The sequence below is a fragment of the Grampus griseus genome (genome assembly GCF_964374135.1).
Source record: "Grampus griseus genome assembly, chromosome: 20".
Lineage (NCBI taxonomy): Eukaryota > Metazoa > Chordata > Mammalia > Artiodactyla > Delphinidae > Grampus > Grampus griseus.
This window is the reverse complement of record NC_139014.1, coordinates 12,885,415-12,904,158: the sequence shown is the minus strand read 5'-3', so window position 1 is coordinate 12,904,158 and position 18,744 is coordinate 12,885,415. Positions and strand designations below refer to the sequence as shown.

General features: G+C 51.1%; 1 protein-coding gene across 3 annotated transcripts in view; it reads left to right on the top strand.

Annotated features, from left to right (window-relative positions):
- B3GNTL1 (UDP-GlcNAc:betaGal beta-1,3-N-acetylglucosaminyltransferase like 1) overlaps positions 1-18,744 on the top strand; it is a 115,957-nt gene that overhangs the window by 93,320 nt on the left and 3,893 nt on the right. For 2 of the 3 annotated variants that reach the window (XM_082679822.1, XM_082679824.1), the window contains 4 exons: positions 3,261-3,385; positions 13,012-13,147; positions 13,235-13,303; positions 13,753-13,827. In XM_082679822.1, the coding sequence (XP_082535948.1) occupies positions 3,261-3,385; positions 13,012-13,147; positions 13,235-13,303; positions 13,753-13,827 (405 nt within the window). The remainder of the gene's footprint in view (positions 1-3,260; positions 3,386-13,011; positions 13,148-13,234; positions 13,304-13,752; positions 13,828-18,744) is intronic. The other variant, XM_082679823.1, reaches the window with a different exon arrangement.

Below are 18,744 nucleotides of genomic sequence, written 5' to 3'. Positions count from 1 at the left end.
AAGTTATTGAATTAAAAAATTCTTATTTAGAAAAAAAAAGGGACGGATAGAACCTTAGGACAAATGTTGGAAGCAAAGCTATACAGACAAAATCTTACACAGAAGCATACACATACACCCTCACTAAAAGAGGTAAAGGGGGAAAAATCATAAATCTTGCTGTCAGAGACCACCTCCTCAATTTGGGATGATTCGTTGTCTAAAGGAGGGAAGGAAGGAAGGAAAGAAAGAAAGAAAGAAAGAAAGAATGAAGGTAAAGTATAATAATGTTATTAAAATTATTAAGAAAAAAATTTTTAAAAAAACCATGGACGGATAGAACCCTAGGACAAATGGTGGAAGCAGACTATACAGACAAGATTTCACACAGAAGCATACACATTCACAAAAAGAGGAAAAGGGGAAAAAATCATAGATCTTGCTCCTAAAGTCCACTTCCTTAATTTGGGATGATTGGTTGTCTATTCATGCATTCCACAGATGCAGGGTATATCAAGTTGATTGTGGAGCTTTAATCCGCTGCTCCTGAGGCTGCTGGGAGAGATTTCCCTTTCTCTTCTTTGTTCTCACAGCTCCTGGGGTTCAGCTTTGGATTTGGCCCTGCCTCTGCGTGTAGGTCGCTGGAGGGCGTCTGTTTTTTGCTCAGACAGGACGGGGTTAAAGGAGCCGCTGATTCAGGGGCTCTGGCGCACTCAGGCCAGCGGGGAGGGAGGGGCACGGAGTGCGGGGCGGGCCTGCGGCGGCAAAGGCCGGCGTGACTTTGCACCAGCCTGAGGCCCGCCGTGCGCTCTCCCGGGGAAGTTGTCCCTGGATCCCGGGAACCTGGCAGTGGCGGGCTGCACAGGCTCCGCGGAAGAGGGGTGTGGAGAGTGACCTGTGCTCGCACACAGGCCCCTTGGTGGCGGCAGCAGCAGCCTTAGCGTCTCCCGCCTGTCTCTGGGGTCCGCGCTTTTAGCCGCGGCTCGCGCCCGTCTCTGAGATCCGCGCTTTTCGCCGCGGCTCGCGCCCGTCTCTGGGGTTCGCGGTTTTAGCCGCGGCTCGCGCCCGTCTCTGGAGTTCCTTTAAGCAGCGTTCTTAAACTCCTCTCCTCACGCACCAGGAAACAAAGAGGGAAGAAAAAGTCTCTTGCCTCTTCGGCAGGTGCAGACTTTTCCCCGGACTCCCTCCCGGCTAGCTGTGGTGCACTAACCCCTTCAGGCTATGTTCAAGCCGCCAACCCCAGTCCTCTCCCTGCGCTCCGTCCGAAACCGAAACCCGAGCCTCAGAGCCTCAGCTCGCAGCCCCGCCCGCCCCGGTGGGTGAGCAGACAAGCCTCTCGGGCTGGTGAGTGCCGGTCGGCACCGATCCTCTGTGCGGGAATCTCCCCGCTTTGCCCTCCGCACCCGTTGCTGTGCTCTCCTCCGCGGCTTCGAAGCTCCCCCCTCCGCCTCCCGCAGTCTCTGCCCGCGAAGGGGCTTCCTAGTGTGTGGAAACTTTCCCTCCTTCACAGCTCCCTCCCACTGGTGCAGGTGCCGTCCCTATTCTTTTGTCTCTGTTTTTTCTTTTTTTTTCTTTTGCCCTACCCAGGTACTTGGGGAGTTTCTTGCCTTTTGGGAGGTCTGAGGTCTTCTACCAGCCTTCAGTAGGTGTTCTGTAGGAGTTGTTCCACGTGTAGATGTATTTCTGGTGTATCTGTGGGGAGGAAGGTGATCTCCGCGTCTTACTCTTCCGCCATCTTCCTGATATGAGTTCACAATGTGCTCTTGTAAGATGACTCTGAAAATGCAGAAAATTAGAAAAAGGGAAAACTACGCAAATGACCCGTGAACCCATCACCACACATCTGCTGTGAACTTTTGTGTGGGGTCCTTCTGTCTTCCTTTTACTGTGGACCACTTTTAGCCAAGCTGCAAACACAATTTTGAAACTTGATTTTTAACTTAACATTTTGTTATAAATCTTTTCATGTCGTTGTGGTCTTTGTGAAAACACTTCAGTCACCACACAGTAGTCCATCGAGTCACTGATTGATTGAACCGCCCGACACTGCAAGTGAAGTGGTTCGCGTGTTTCCGCGTCGCTAACGAGACTGAGCCGATTTCCTACTCGGCTGGCTTCCATCGCGTTGCCCTGACGGCCTTGCGGTGTGTCAGGGACCCCGGGCGGCGATTCCCTGGGCAGTGGTGGCTTTGTTCAGGGATGGAGGCGGGCAGGCTGGTGCCCAGTGTGGCAGCTCAGGAGGGAGAGCTGAGTGGGCTGCTTCCAGGGATGGCGCTCAGGCCCGAGCCAGGAGGCAGCGGACCTCGCGCCTGGGCGGCCACAGACAAAGAGCATCAGTTCATCACAGACCCCAGAGGCCAGGTGCACAGGGCCCAGTCAGGGGATACGCTCAGGCCAAGAAGCTGGCCAAGAGGGGCCAGGGGTTCCATCTCCCCCCGAGGATGACAGCCACCAGGCTCCATCAGGACATCGAGACCTCAGAGGCCAGCTGTGCCGCCTTCCTCTCGGGGTGGACGAGCTGGGGGGCAGCCGTGGCTTTACTGGAAGCAGTGGGCCCGGCCGTGGTGCTGGCATTGGCTCGGTGAAACCGAGCTCGGGCTGGGGAACCGGCAGGGGAGGACAGGCTGGGGCCGGAGAGCAGCAGCCTCTGGGCTGTCAGGAAACCAGCCTCTGCCCGGAGCAGGGGTCCTGGCAGTGTCCCCAGCCATTGTTGGGCTCTGCTCACCAGACACACCCTGGGTGACCTCCTGTCCAGACCCCCTGCTCACTTGGTTTTCACCTTGAATTTAAAAAAGTGAGGGGAGCCAACTTGGTGTCCCCACCAGGACTGAGATCCCCCAGACTGACCAGCAGGGTGGCTGTGACCCCAACGGCCAGCCCTGGTCTGCGCTTCTCCAGGAGGGTCAGGAGGCCTGCGTTCTCACAGGACGGGAACACCCAGCGGGACGCTGCAGACCCTCGGAGCAGCAAGCCCGTCAACAGGGAGGGGGCAGGTCAGCAGGCCAGCAGCGCGGGCCAGGGGTCAAGTTTGAGGCTATGAGTGAGGGTGACACTGGGGCTTGGGTCCACCCCTCAGGCACCTTCTTGTCCTGAAGATGCCTCTTGTGGTCACGCTTGCCCAGTGCCAGCCACAAGGTGGGGGAGCTGGACGTGTTGTTTTCCCGCTGAGGCCTCACAGGTCATGCCAGGCTCAAGCGGCTGGGGTGCCAGACGGATCCGCGTCTCCCATCACCAGAATGAGGCTCTGTCGTGAGTGGAGACACGTTTCTTTCGTCCCGCAGGGTGTCCCCGAGGACTTGCTGTTCTTCCACGAACACCTGAGGAAGGGCGGCGGGCTCGTCCGCGTGGACCAGAGCCTGCTTCTCTACCGCTACCACCCCGGCGCGGCCACACACTCCGTCCTCGAGTACGCAAGTCCGGGGGGCCAGACCGGGCGGGGTCAGTGGGGCAGACACAGGTGACCCAGTCAGGTCGCAAGGCAGGAAACCTGGGAGCGTGGCCGGCGCGGGGCCTGCGGCCTCCCGGGAGGGACGTTGTCCTAGGTCCACGGACCAGCATTTCCCCAGGATCAAGGCCAAATGTCTGTTCTCACTTTTTTGAAGTGAGGTAGGATTCACGTGTAGTTGTTCTCTTGGGGTTTTGTTCTCACTTGCTTTGAGTTGACGGGATTCTCAGCGTGAGCCCAGCCCCCCGCTAACGTGATTACAGGTGGGCTGGGGGCACCCTCTTCCTTCTCCGCCCACCAAGGGGAGGGCTACTGGGACCGAGGTTGGGCCGCTTCCTCTGTGGGGCATCACAAGGACACTAGCCTCCTCCCTCTCATGGCCCCCACGTCCCCCAGGCCCCAAGGCTAGAGGCCGACTACCAGGGACAGGGCAGGGATGGTGCCGAAAGTACAGGCAGGGTGAAGGCAAGGGAGGGGTGTGCTTTTCTTTCTTTAGTTTGAACTGTGTGTGTGTGCGCGCATGTGTGTCTGTGTGTGCACGTTTGTGCATGTGTGTGGGTGTTACATTGCAAACAACTGCAAGTATGTATCCCCCTTGGTGCTACCGTAATGCTGCTCTCTTGGGGACAGGGAGGAATGGGGCCCTGAAACAGGTCTGCGATCAGGGGATCTTTTGATTGTAAAGAGCATGATGCAGGGACATGCATTTGTGTTTCTGGAAGTAGAAGAGACTCTGTTCTTCCCCTGGAGGGTGTGAGACTCGTTGGAAGGCGTGGCTTCTCAGTTTCTGTCCTGGGAGGTCTCCTGTCCACTGTCACAGTGGGTGTGATGTGCACTGTCACAGTGGGTGTGATGCTGATTTGGGCATGTGTCGTCGGTGGCGGGGTGTCCCAGATTGCAGCATCCATATTATTTATTTATTTATTTATTTATTTTTGGCTGCCTTGCGTCTTCGTTGCTGGGCACGGGCTTTCTCTAGTTGCGGTGAGCAGGGGCTACTCTTCGTTGTGTTGTGCGGGCTTCTCATTGCGGTGGCTTCTCTTGTTGCAGAGCAGGGGCTCTAGGCGTGTGGGCTTCAGTAGTTGTGGCACGCGGGCTCAGTAGTTGTGGCTCGCAGGCTGTACGGCGCAGGCTCAACAGTTGTGGCACACGGACTTAGTTGCTCCGTGGCATGTGGGATCTTCCTGGACCAGGACTCGAACCCATGTTCCCTGCATTGGCAGGCGGATTCCTCACCACTGCACCACCAGGGAAGCCCCCAGCATCCATATTGACTTGGGATATCCTTGAACTTTTGCACATGTGCTGTTCAACACTAAAACTTAGCTTCTTTGTTTTCCAGCTTTAAGCAAAAGAGCTTGATTTCTCTTCTGTTAAGTCTGAATTTTCATACAGTAGATTTAGTGGAGCATCATTGGGAGTTTGTTGTCATGAACTTAACTCAATGCAAGTGTCATTTGCACACATGGGGTAAAGGTCATTTTCTAGGGGGACATAACAATCCTAAATGTGTATATCCCTAATCCCAGAGTTTCAAAATACATGAGGCAAAAACTGAGATTGGAGTTGCGGATTTTAATACTCCTATCTCAGTAATTGATAGAAGTTGGGGGGTGGGGAAGTCTGTGAGGATCAGAAGGTTTGAACAACACTATTAACCGACATGACAGTAGACAGTTAAGGAACACTATAGTCAACTGCAGAATACGCATTCTTTTAAAGTACAAGATAGACGTTACTTTGGACCAAGAAACAAATCTGAATAAATTTCAAATGATTGAAAGCATACGGGTTATGTTTTATAAATTAGAAATCATTAAGACATCTTTTTTTCTTTTTTTTGGTTGCGTTAGGTCTGTGGCTGTGTGCGGGCTTTCCCTAGTTTTGCGGCAAGCGGGAGCTACTCTTCGTTGCGGTGCACAGGCTTCTCGTTGCAGTGGCTTCTCTTGTTGTGGAGCACGGGCTCTAGGTGCATGGGCTTTGGTAGTTGTGGCTCGCAGGCTCTAGAGTGCAGGCTTAGTAGTTGTGGCACATGGGCTTAGTTGCTGCATGGCATGGGGGATCTTCCCGGACCAGGGCTTAAACCTGTGTCCCCAGCCTTGGCAGGCAGATTCTTAATCACTGCACCACCAGGGAAGCCCTAAGACATCTTGAATATACAAAATATTTGGAAATTAAGCAACCAAGGGAAAAAATCACAAAGGATATTAGGGAAAAAATTTAACTTGATGACAAAACAGTATGTCAAAATTTGTGGAATTTAGCTAAAGCAGAGTTTGTAATAAGTTTTTATAGCTTTAAAAGTTTATATTATAAAAGAAGAAACTAAGCAATTATCTAAGTCTCCACCTTTAAAGGTTTCAAAAGTAATAGCAAAGTAAACTCAAAGTAAATAGAAGGAAAGGAATGAAGAAGGTAAAATTGAAAATGAACAGTCAGTAGAAAAAACATCAACAAAACCAAGAATTGGCTTGAAATAAAATCAGTACAATTGACAAGCCTCTATCAAGATTGATTTTTTAAAAAAAACACAGGTTACCAATATACTGGGAATTAAAGAGGGGACATCATTACAGATCCAGTAGGTATTTAAAGTATAAATAATAGAGAATTCCTTTGCGATATAGTGGTTGGGACTCCGTGCTTCCACTGCAGGGGGTTTAGGTTCAATCCCTGGCTGGGGAACTAATATATCTTGCATGCCCTGCGCATGGCCAAAAAAAAAAAAAAAAAAAGGTATAAATAATAATTAAAAATTAATTAGTAATTTAAAAGCTTTTCATAAAGAAAAACCAAGCCAGATGGCTTTACTGATATATTCTATCAAAAATGTAAGGAAGAAATAATACGAATCTAACATAAATTCTTCCAGGAAGTAGAAGAGGAGAAAGGTCTGTTGGGTGTTGGGAGGGAGGAGCTTCACACTCCGTGAGACTAGCATGACTCTGAAGTAAAAAATGCTACAAGAATATTACAAGAAAATAAAATTACAGACAAATATCCCTTATGAAAATAGTTGCAAAAATCATTCACAAAATATTACCAAGTCAAATTCAGAAATATATATGAAAGGATAATACATCATGAATATAAGTCTGGTTTAACATTCAGAAATCAATTAGTATGATTTAATACAGTAACAGAATAAAAGATAAAAATCACACAATCAACGCAATAGATGCAGAAAAAAGCATTGGGCAAAATTCAATACCCATTCATGATTTTTTAAAAAACTCAGCAAACTAGAAATAGAGGGAAGCTTTCTCAGTCTGATAGCATCTACTCAAACCTATAACTAACCTCATACTTAATCATTAAAGACTGAAAGCTTTCCCTTCTAAGATCAGGAGGAAGCGATCTGATCACTCCCTTCACTACTTCTATTCCACATTGTAATGGAGGTCAGTGCAATGAGACAGGAAAAAAAAAAATATAAGTATTAGGAAGTGGAAGTGGGCTTCCCTGGTGGCGCAGTGGTTGAGAATCTGCCTGCTAATGCAGGGGACACGGGTTCGAGCCCTGGTCTGGGAAGATCCCACATGCTGCGGAGCAACTGGGCCCGTGAGCCACAACTACTGAGCCTGCGCGTCTGGAGCCTGTGCTACGCAACAAGAGAGGCCGCGACAGTGAGAGGCCCGCGCACCGTGATGAAGAGTGGCCCCCGCTTGCCACAACTAGAGAAAGCCCTCGCACAGAAACAAAGAGCCAACACAGCCAAAAATAAATAAAACAAATTAAAAGAAGGCTCAACATTAAAATAAAAAAAAAAGTGGAAGTAAAACTAGCATCATTTGTAGGTGGCATGATTGTGTTTCATAGGAAATCAAAACCAGTAACTTAGCAAATTTTCCAGAATACAAGTTTATAGAATTGCAATGAACAACTGAAAAAATGCAGTTTAAAAAATGTATAATGGCGTCAATAATAAAATACTTTTGAGTAAGTTTAGTAAGGTATGTCTATATCCGCTAAAACCTACTCCAAAAAAGGCTGAGGGAAACTAAAGAAAACCTATAAGATCGATGGAGAGATACACCACATTCCTGGATTGGAAGACTCCGTATCGTTAACATCAGTTCTCTCCAGATTGATCTGTAAATTCAAAGCAATCCCAGTAAAAGCCCCAGGTGGCTTCCTTGTAGAAATTGATAATCTGATCTTAAAATTCGCATGAAAATCAAAGGGCCCAGAGTGTCCTAAACAATCTTGAAAAGAACAAAATTTGAGGACTTATTGTGCCTGATTTTAAGACTCACTCTGAAGCTATAGCAATCAAGAAAATGTATTAATAGAATAAAGATAGACATATACATCAATGAAACAGAGCAGAGAGTCCAGAAATAGACTCACAATTGATTTTTAACAGTCTCCAAAGGCATTCAATGGAAAAAAGAAAATTATTTTTAACAAATGGAGCAAATGGATATCCATATGGAAAAAAAAAAATCTCATGCCCTATAGAAAAATTAATTCTAGATGGCTTAGATATAAATATAGAAGCAGGTAAAATATAAATCTTCTAGAAAAAAACATCAGGGAATATCTTCACAACTTGCGGATAGGAAAAAATTTATTAGAGAGGACACCAGAATCTTTAACCCTTTTTTTTTTTTTTGGCTGTATAGGGTCTTAGTTGCAGCACATAGGCTCTTCGTTGCGGCATGCGGGCTTCTCTCTAGTTGAGGTGCACAAACTCAGTAGTTGAGGCCCGGGGGCTTAGTTGCCCCGGCATGTGGAATCTTAGTTCCCCGACCAGGGATTGAACCCGCGTCCCCTGCATTGGAAGGCAGATTCTTAACCACTGGACCACCAGGGAAGTCTCTCTTTAGTGCTATAAAATTGATAAATTGGACTTCATCAAAATTAAAAACTTTTGCTCATAAAAAGACACCATTAGGGGCTTCCCTGGTGGCGCAGTGGTTGAGAGTCTGCCTGCCAATGCAGGGGACACGGGTTTGAGCCCTGGTCTGGGAAGATCCCACATGCCACGGAGCAACTAGGCCTGTGAGCCACAACTACTGAGCCTGCGCGTCTGGAGCTTGTGCTCCGCAACAAGAGAGGCCGCGACAGTGAGAGGCCCGTGCACTGCGATGAAGAGTGGCCCCCACTTGCCGCAACTAGAGAAAGCCCTTGCACAGAAACGAAGACCCAACACAGCCAATAATTAATTAATTAATTAATTTTTAAAAAAGACACCATTAGGAAAATGAATAGACAAACCACAGACTGGGAGAAAATATTCATAATCTATATATCTCACAGAGGGTTAGTATGGGGGAGATATTAAGAACCCCTATCACCCCAAAATAAAATCTAATAAAAGTAGGCAAAATAGTTGAACGGACATGACACTTCACAAAGAAGTAATATATAAGGTCAATTAAAAAGGTTTCATCATTATCAGAGAATGCAAATTAAACTCTGCACACCCACGAGAAGGGTTAAAATTAACGTCTGCAATTCCAAATCATGCTGAGGACACGTATACATTGTTCTCAGGAGTGTAAGCACAGTACATCCTCTTTGGAAAACTGTTGGGCCTTATTTTATTAATTTAATTGATACTTGCCCTATGCCCCAGCAATTCCATGTCTAGGTGTTTCTCCAAGAGAAATTAATAGATTGCTCAACATTTCTCTATTAGTAGCCAAGAATGGGAACAACCCAGATGCCCATCAGCAGGTGGTGGATAAACACTGCTGTAACGGAACACTCCTCAGCACTAGAAGAAAACAAACGACTGATACCTGCAAGAACGGGGATTAATGTCAAAAAATATATGGTTAGTAAAAGAAATCAGATATAAAAGCATGCATACTGCGGCTTCCACTTGTACAGAGTTCTCCAACAGGCAGAACTAGTCCACAGTGATAGAAACGAGACTGTGGTATTCTCAGGGGAAAGGAGATACAAGAGAGCTTTCTGGGGTGGTAGAAGTGTCCCACCTCTTGACAGGTGTGTTGGTTACACGGACATGCATGTTTGTCATAACCGTCTGACTTGTATGCACACTTAAGATCCTTGCTCTTACTCTATGTGAATTTCATTAAAATTTTTAAAATTTCTGGCAAGTGTTTCTTCAAGGAAGTAACCACTTTCCCACAATCCATAAACGGAGTTGGAAACTGGGTGAATAAAGTACAAAGATGGTTTTCTGGGCACGAATCTTCTGTAGAGCTCAGAAATGCCGGGACACCTGGGATCCTCTGCAGAGCTGAGAAGCGCTGGGACACCTGGGATCCCGTGCAGGGCTGAGAAATGCCCGGACGCCTGGGATCCTCTGCAGAGCTGAGAAGTGCCCGGACGCCTGGGATCCTCTGCAGAGCTGAGAAGTGCCCGGACGCCTGGGATCCTCTGCAGGGCTGAGAAATGCCCGGACGCCTGGGATCCTCTGCAGAGCTCAGAAATGTCGGGACACCTGGGATCCTCTGCAGAGCTGAGAAGTGCCTGGACAACTAGGATCTCTTCCATTGTTCCTGAAGGTTCACGTACATGTGTCCTCACCTTGAGCTCCTGTGAAGCAAGGCAACGTGAAGGCATGTCTGTGATGACCCTGGTGGTGCCCTGCTCCCCACCCATGGTGTGGCGGGTGCTCATGTATCTGGGGGGCCAGGCAGCCAGCCAGACGGCTTGTGCTACACACACCCTCATTCTGTTTTCATGCGATAATTCTTTTATGTTGAGACTTTTTTTTCCCTCTTTTTGCAGCGTGAGGCTTTGCCACCCACAACGTAAAAGAGGTGATCTCATGTTAGTTTCTGTGTTGGATTAAAGTCTTTGAGCAGCAAAACCTCACAGAGCAAGGAGCGCTAATTACACCCTCAGGCTTGTCAATAATTGAATTCCTTCGAACTCTCTCTTAAAGAGCCCTCTGTTTGAGAGGCTCCCTGAATCGTGGCCTTTACCTTTTACATTGAGAATGATCAGCATTTATATCATTTAACAATTTTCACTGTGAAATACTTCCGACAGCCAGAGGCATAAGGAATCATCTTTAAAACAAAAAGTTACCCATTTCCCCAAACCTCCTGCATCTCCCCAGTTCCATTTCGTGGTGTCCTGAGTGGGATGTTTATTTGCCATAAGATCCATTTCTTTATACTTTGACCACACGTGATGTCCTCTAAACGGTGTGCTTTCCCTCTTTAAAAATGTGGTGTCGGTGGCAACGTTCTGCCTCTTTCTTCCCGAAGTCGCTGTGCTGCTCACCCTCAGGGCTGAGCTCCGTGTGGTGACGTTGCTCCTCTGTCTTCGTCACCGCGTGGACCTTCCTGCCGTCCTGCTGCTGAGGGTCCACACACGCCACTGCTCCCCGCTCCCGCCTCCGGCCTGCTGCCTCCTGGTGCAGTGTGCATCCCTGACACTGTGCTTTCCAGAAGGTTCTGGAAATGCTGACCTGTGGGTCTGAGAAAACCTGTGAGCAGCTCCCACACACCCAGCCCTCGGCGGAGCCTCCTTGCAGGGGTAAGAGTGGCAGGAAGGACACACCTGGGCTGTTCTCCCGAATAAATAACTGACCAGCACGGTGGAGAAAGGGACCTGCAGGACAGCAGCGGCAGGAAGGGTCTCACTGTCCACAACACGGGGGTATTGGTGGCAGTTTCTGAGTTGTGTCCTCAGACCAGAGACCAGACTCCGGAGGCACAGGGAGGGCGCAAGGCAGGGGCTGTACCCTCAGGACCCACAGTCCCTCCAGATCCACTCCGCAGGCGGTGGGAGGTGGGGGTCAGCTCTGTCCCTCCCACAGGCGCCGTCTCCAGGTGAGGCACCCTGCGCTGCTCAGACCCGGCCCGTCACCCCTGCGTCTGGTGGTCATGCTGGTGCGGGCCCCACACTGTCCTGGTCCCTGAGCATTAAGTGGAGTCCTCGTTGGGCCATTTCATTTCCTTATAAGTGTCCCCAAAACCTTTGGGCATTTTTTTGGGCAGTTTCATTGAACTGTTCATGAAATTGAAGAGAGTTGACTGGTTAAGGAGAGAAGCAATTAAGTCATAGAAGCGGCCAGACCTTTTGCTAACAAAAGTAATTTAAAAAGTAGGAGCCGGAGAGGAAACCGTGGAGCAGAGGGCGAGACCTGCCCAGATGTCTGTGGTCCCTTATCTCCTGCTGCCCTGTGGTGGTAGGCGCACCCCCTGGGGTCCCAGGCAGGGCCTGGAGCGTGGCGCAGGTCCCGCTGCTGGTGGGGACCCGGGGCCCGCCCCATCTCTTCCTCACTGTCAGCGTCTCATGGGTTTGTCAGAGCTCATTTGCGGGAAGCTCAGTTGTTTTGTTCTCAGAATTGTCCTTCGTTCCTTGGATGCTGCCAGAGCTGCGTGTTGAGTGCTGCACCTGATGGTGTCTCATTTGGGCTGGAGTGTGTCTAGCTTGTGCTGAATGGCCCGGACTGGGGAGTTATTCACCTTCGCAAGCCGCAGTACCCGCCGACCACTGAAATTATGGCTGCTCAGCACAACCCTAACTGAGACATTTCAAGTGGGAGGTGGGTGGACCGACCACAGGAGGAGCCCAGCATTCAGAGCCCACCCCTGGGCAGGCGGACACTGGTGCCCAGTTGCGTTAGAGTGGGCATCACTGTGTTGTGTCCATGGACCCCATGCTCTCACCTGGAGGAGCTGCTCCCCTGAGATACCTTGTGGGACCCTCAAAGCAGGTTGCCACGGAGAAGGCAGCAGGGCAGTGGCTGCTGAACCACGGGTTCAACACTTGCCACACAGAGCCCCGGGCCAGACACCAGGAAGGAACTGAACCCACACTGTAGAACGTGGGGGAGCTGCAGCAGGTCTGCGCCTGGCCTAGAACAGTAGGTCTTGGGGCTCCGTGAGAGGGTCCACGGAGGGCACTTCCAGGTGTAAACTGTGATTTTATACAAGGGTGTGCCGCCCTTCCTTACATCAGAGGTTTCTCTGGAAAGGAAGACCAGGGTCAAGTTTGGTCCACTGGGTACCTGCAGAAGCTCCCCCTTAACCTTCCCGATTCTTAAGTGATGCTTTCACACCTACGCCTTGGGTCCTGTCCCTGTGTCCAACCACTTTAACCTGGAGACAGCTGACATGCTGTTGTCTCCAGGCACTGGGACTCGGGCAGCTGCAGACCCCAAGGGCCGACCTGGACCTCAGGTCTGCATGTGGCAAGGGGCCAAGGGAGGGGGTCCCACCTGGGGAAGGTGACCCCGCCATCTGCACAGCTTCCACAGGACACTGTGACCCCTTCCATGTGGCCGCTCGAGGTGGGGAGTCACGTCCAGGTCATGTTTACCATGGTCGTAGGTGCCGGACGTCAGCGTGGCTGGGTTTTCCTTGGGCTCCCCAAGCTCTGTGCCTGGTGTCCCGCACGCTTCTTGAGTGTGTGGCCGTGAGCTCAGCACGTCCGAGGATCCATGTGCACCGGCTGTGAGGGTGGGTGAGGGGTGCGACCTTCTGGTCCTGGCCTCCTTGGTTCAGTCACTCAGCCAACAGCTGCAGCGCTGCCCCAGGGGCCCCAAACCAGGGGGACTTGTGGACAGGCTCAGGGGTGGGGGGAGGAAGGCCTGGGGCGCTTGGAGGCCCTGCCCTCCTGGGTCACGACCCCCAAACCCCCATCCCCCACAGGACCACCATCTGGACCCACCGCGTCCGCTTCCTGGAAGAGTGGGCCCTGCCCCACTGGGCAACCTTCACCATCTGGAATGCGGGCCGGCAGGGCCGCCGGCTCTACCGCAGCCTGACGGCAGGGTCACGGTGCAAGGTGGGGCCCACCCCTTGTCCCACCCCTCCCCCATCCAGCAACACTGCCCCCACTGCCCCTGAGGCTGACGTCCTGGGTCCTCCCCAGGTGGTCGCCTTCTGCGATGTGGACGAGAACAAGATCAAGAAGGGCTTCTACTGCTACGAGGACTCTCAGGTGCGCTCCCTCCCCACCGAGCCCCATGGTCACGCACAGCAGCCGCCCACACTGCACTCTGGGGTGCCGTCCTGGGCCTTTGGAGTAGACACTGCCCAGAACCTTCCTCCTTGGGAAAGGCCATCTGGGCCCAGACAGCTGCCAGGCCTGGCAGATGCAGCCCTCAGGCTCCTGGGGTCTCCAGGACCCCAGAGGGCACCCGTGCCTGTCCCCACCTGCCCCTGTCCCTGCTGGAAGGTGCTCCTTGCAGGCTTGGGTCTGTCCGCTGCCCACCTCAGGTTAGTCCTGTGGCAGCCATAGGTGGCTGGGTGGAGGTGCTGGAGACCAGGTCCAGCCCTGGGTCTGGCTGTGGCCTGGGCGCCTGTCTGAGGGCATCGAGCTGTGAGCAGGGCAGAGGTGGGGGACTGGGGAGCAAGGTGGAGCAGCCTGTGGCTCTTCTCTCCTCTCAGGAAAGGCCCAAGCCCCGGGTCCCGGTCCTGCACTTCCGAGCCGCACAGCCACCCTTTGTCATCTGCGTGAAGCTGGTGAGTGTCAGGCTGGGGCATGTGTGGCTGGGACAGCCCCAGGGTCAGGAGGTGGTATGTTGTGTCCACCAGGAAGCTGCGGGCTAGGACGGGAGGTGATGACTGCCGCTCTGGGGGGCCAGGAGAGTGATCCGCATGGGGGCAGGGACAGGAGACAACAGGGCCACCTCCAGCCAGGCCCGGGGTGTTGGGGGAGGTGGCGGCGATGGTGCCCCACGAGGCAGGTTGCATTTCCCATGAGAGCTGTAGGGGACAAGGCCGCCCAGAAGCACCTGCGCCGGCCCTGCATCCCCCCAATCCCTGCCAGGTGACTGCCGTCCCAGCGGTTTTCTCCATCAACCCCTTGCCTTTTCTCCCTATTTGCGGCCACGCAGGACAGGTGCTCGTTTCTTGGCTCTGGGCCCAACGCTGGGGTCCTGCAGAGAAGCCCGTGTGCTTGAACTCCCTCCTTCCCTGAGTGGGTCCTGTTTCCTGGTGTGCAAGTTCCCACCACGAAGCCTGCTGGTGGGCTCTGGTGATGGGGACGTTCTCCTGATTTTGAGGCCCTCACCCCCGCCCTGCTGGCCTGTCCATCTCTTCTCCTTGGTTTCTGGGAGCTCTGCATTGAGTCGGCCCTTGGTCGACTAGTGTTTAGATGTTTTCTCCCAGTTGTGACTTGTCTTTTCACAGGTTCTTCCCAGAAAAGCTTAATTTTATTTATTTATGCATGCACGCATGCATGCAGCGCTGGGTCGTGGTTGCGGCATGTGGGATCTTTTAGGTGCGGCATGCGAACTCTTAGGTGCAGCATGCCTGTGGGATCTAGTTCCCCGACTAGGCCCCCTGCATTGGGAGAGTGGAGTCTTACCCGCTGGACCACCAGGGAAGTCCCGTGAAAAGCTTATTTTTAACACAGTACATTTATCAATTTTTCTCTTGTGATGAACACTTTTAGTGTCCTCCTGTTTTGGAAATTCCTCCCCGTGGTCAGAAAGATTATCACAAATGCAAGTATAAAGTGTCCTTAATCCACCAGGACTACAGGGCCCAGGTTGGCTCATGTGGGGCGGGGCTGCCCCAAAGGGTCAAGAGGGGACAGTAGTGGATGGGTGAGCAGGTCCCTGTGCTGTGCCACTGGGGACGTGGGATGACGCATAGTTGGGGACACACGCCACTGCTTCCAGCAGTTTCCAACCTCTGAGGTTGAAACCTTGGTAAACAGGGTGCCAGGCCAGAGGCCTTCCTGGAGGCAGTGGCTTTAGCGGAAGGGAAGCAGGTGCATGTTCATTTGCCAGCGTTCGCCAACAGCAGTGGGGAACCAAGCAGAACATGCCCCTCACCTCACATCAGGTGCAGACTCTCACCAAGCCTTGGGCTCAGGGAGCCTGCGGCCCCTACGCACGTTCATAGCAAAGGTGGCTCCACGTGTATGTGGAGGGTGCCAGAGAAGGGGGGAGCCCTCTGTTGGTGGGTGTTTTTAAGATCCCAGACCCCCCTCTGCACTGACTGGTGTTACTCACAGCTTCTAATTGCGGTTTGCCGTGTGGCCCAGGCGCCTGCACAGGGGCCCCACCAGGCCAGTGCATCCTGATGGGGAACGTCACCTCCCTGAGGCTGTGCTCCCATGGGGCCCGAGCTCAGACACGGGGGACAGCGGGCGTTGTAGCGTGTTGGTCAGGTGGGGTCCCATGCAGGACCGGAGAACAGGCTGGATGTCCTGATTCTGCCCCTCGCTTGAGTTGCCACTTTGGAGAAGTCACCCAACTGTTGGGAAAACGGGCGTGAGAACAGGCTGACCCCAGGAGCCTGGCGCCAGGAGTGGCCTCAGGGTCCCAGCTGGTCCCTGCATGGCCAGGCCCAGCCCTGAGCTCCAGCCCCACAGAAACTGTGAGGCAGTAGAGGTGTGGTTTCCTCTGCTCAGTTGGTGGAGACTTTGCATGGCCACAGGTGAGCTGAACACTTGGACCAGAACAGAATCTCATGGGCACAACAGGCTTTGTCAGTTTGAATGAGGCCGTGTGAAAATTCAGGTCAGATTTCCATGTGGACGTGTTTTCAGTTCTCTCGGACGCAGAGCTGGGGTGGAATCACTGGTCTTAGGGTGACTTATGCCCCCCCACCCCCCGCTGCCCAAAGGTTCCAGTTTCTCGTATCCTTGCCCACCTCGTGACATGTTTGTTCGTCAAGGCCATCCTGGTGGATGAGCGGCTCTCACGGCGGTTTCCGTTTGCGTCTCCCTGACAACGGAGGACGTGGAGCATCTGTTAGCCACGTGTCTGCCTCCTGTGGAGAAGTGTCTGTTCAGGTCCTTCACCCATTTTCTAATCGGGCTGTTTGTCTTTTTGTTGAGTCCTCAGAGTTCTCTATATTTCTAGACTCAAGTCCCCAACTGGATGCATTGGCAAATATTTTCTCCCATCTTGTGGGCTGTCTTTTCATTCTCTTGACGGTGTCCTTTGATGCACAAAAAGTGCTTAACTTTGACAAAGTCCATTTTATCTATTTGTAATTTGATTTCTGTTTTGGGTGTCAAGGCTAAGAAACCACCACCCAATCTAGAGTCATGAAGATTTACCCCTGTGCTTTTTTCTTAAGGGTTTTATGGTTTCAGCTCCTTCATGTAGGTCTTGGACCCATTTTGAGTTGCTGTTTGTGTGTGGGGTCAGGTAGGGGCCAGCTTTGTGCTTTTGCAGGTGGCTGTACACTGAGTGTCCCAGGGCCAGGCAGCCGGGTGGCTCCAGTCCCAACGTGTCACCTTGAGGTTTTCTTCTGTTTGACTGCTTGCCAGCTTGAACCTGCATTATTTAACTGTCACTAAATAACAAACTACAAACTTAGCCTCAAACAGCACGTTTACTTCCTCACGTTTCTGTGGGTCATAAGTCCAGGCACCACAGGTGGCTTTCAGCTTCAGGTGAGCGTGGTGGTGTCTGCCGGTGATGATGTCTCATCAAGAGGCTCGCCTGGGGCAGACCTGCTTCCAAGCTCTCATGGTCCTTGGCAGGAGTCAGATCTCCAGGGTGTTGGCCGAGGGCCTCAGTGCTTTGCCGGCTGTTTGCTCTGCGGGCCCGCCACCCATGGCAGCTTATTCTGTGAAAGCTAGCAAGGGGCAGGGTCAGTAGCAAGACATACGTCACACTAACGTGTGACCTAATCACAGAAGTGACATACCAGGGAAGGGGGTTCCACGGGATGTGGGTGCAATGAGGCAGGCTCGTGGCCATCTGGGGCCTGCCTGCCACAGGGACAGACCCACCTGGCTTTGGGTTTCCTGGTTTGAAAGCAGTTTCCTGAGAGGCCAAGACAAACAATGTTCAAGTTGCCAGGGAAATTGGATGAATGATTATGGGGCTGCAAGGAGCCATTGTAAAATGAAAGTTTTAATTCTACACAAATGATACCTAGCTTTTCAGAGATAGGCTCTCTTAAGGGTCTACTTCTCAGGGACCCGAAGTTGCCACGGAGGGAACACCCCCACCCATGCAAACCCTTCCCAGAGAGCAGACTTTGGGTGGGAAGGAACCCATCCCTGTCACCCACTTTGTTTCCTTAGAGGGTCTAGAGGTAGAAACACAAAGGTGTATGTGATTTTTCTTTTTAACAAACAGCAGCATGTTATACATACTTCTTTATTTCGCTTTTTTCACATAATAGTATATCTTGGAGTTAATTCCATATAAATCCGCTGGTGCCACCCAACTTTGTTATCTTTTTATGAAGGAAACTTTCCAGTACGTTTCAGCCAAAGCAAAGAAGCCAGCCCCAAGCCCCAACTCCCCCAACCTGGGAGCGAGGCAAATTCTAGCCTCATTTCTTCATTATTGTTTCCTGAAAAGATTAAAAGCTAAAAAAACTACCATAATACCACTATGTCACCCCAAATTTCCAGATATCCCATCAGTGTTGAAATCTCTCTAACTGCCTTGTAGACATGTTCTATCTTTTCATACTTGCCTGTTGGAATGCAGACCCAGTGTGACCTTTGTCTCCCTCGCTTTCTTACAATCTGTTTGTTGACGAAACCGGCTTGTGGTTTAACGTGTTTCCCGAGGCTCAGGTCCAGGGTCCGTTCTGCTCGCAGGAACACCTTCATCGCTGGCTGCAGGAGCTTCTGAGGGATTCATGTACCTCACTTAAAAAACATCTGCATCCCACGCGATTATATGGGTGTTTCATACATTTATTATCCAGTTACTTATCGATGTACCTTTAGGCCAGTTTTACTGTTCACCGTTAGGAATAATGCTGCCGTGGATATCTTTATATGTGCATAATTTTGCTCAAGTGGCTACACATATGGGATAAATGTCTGAAAGGTGCTGGTCAAAGAATGTGTCCACCATCGGTCGTGAGACCAGCCATTCTGTCCCTGGAGGCTGAGCCAGTTCACACACCCTGCCCCCACCATGACCCTTCTCCAGTGCTGTGACCAAACCTTTCACCTTTGCAAACCACAGGTGAAAAGCAATTAAGTTTATGGTTCCAGTTGGCAACGTCATATTGTGAGTAAGGAGGGCATCTCTTCATGTATTCGTATTCATCTTTATTTCCCTTTTGGTACCTTACCCTTGTCATTGGCCCATTTCTCTATTGGTCTCAGTAGTTTTCTTTATACAGTAACAGAAACAAACCACTGTCTGTGATGGTGCAGATTTTTCTGTGTCATTTAACTGAATTTATATCTTTTGCCGTTTAGAAGTTTGTTATTTGGATATAATCAAATTAATTTTTCCTTTTATGGCTTTTGGGGGTTTTATTCATTCTAAGACAATCACTTCTCACTGTGATATTTAAAAAAACATTATCCAAGTCTGGTCCTCAGACTCCTGTTTTTTCCTTATATTTTTGGTACAACTGGAATTTATTTTGTTATAAAGGTTATCATAGGGATCCAGACTTTCTTCTTTCTGTTTGGGTCCTCAGTGGTCCTAACATCAT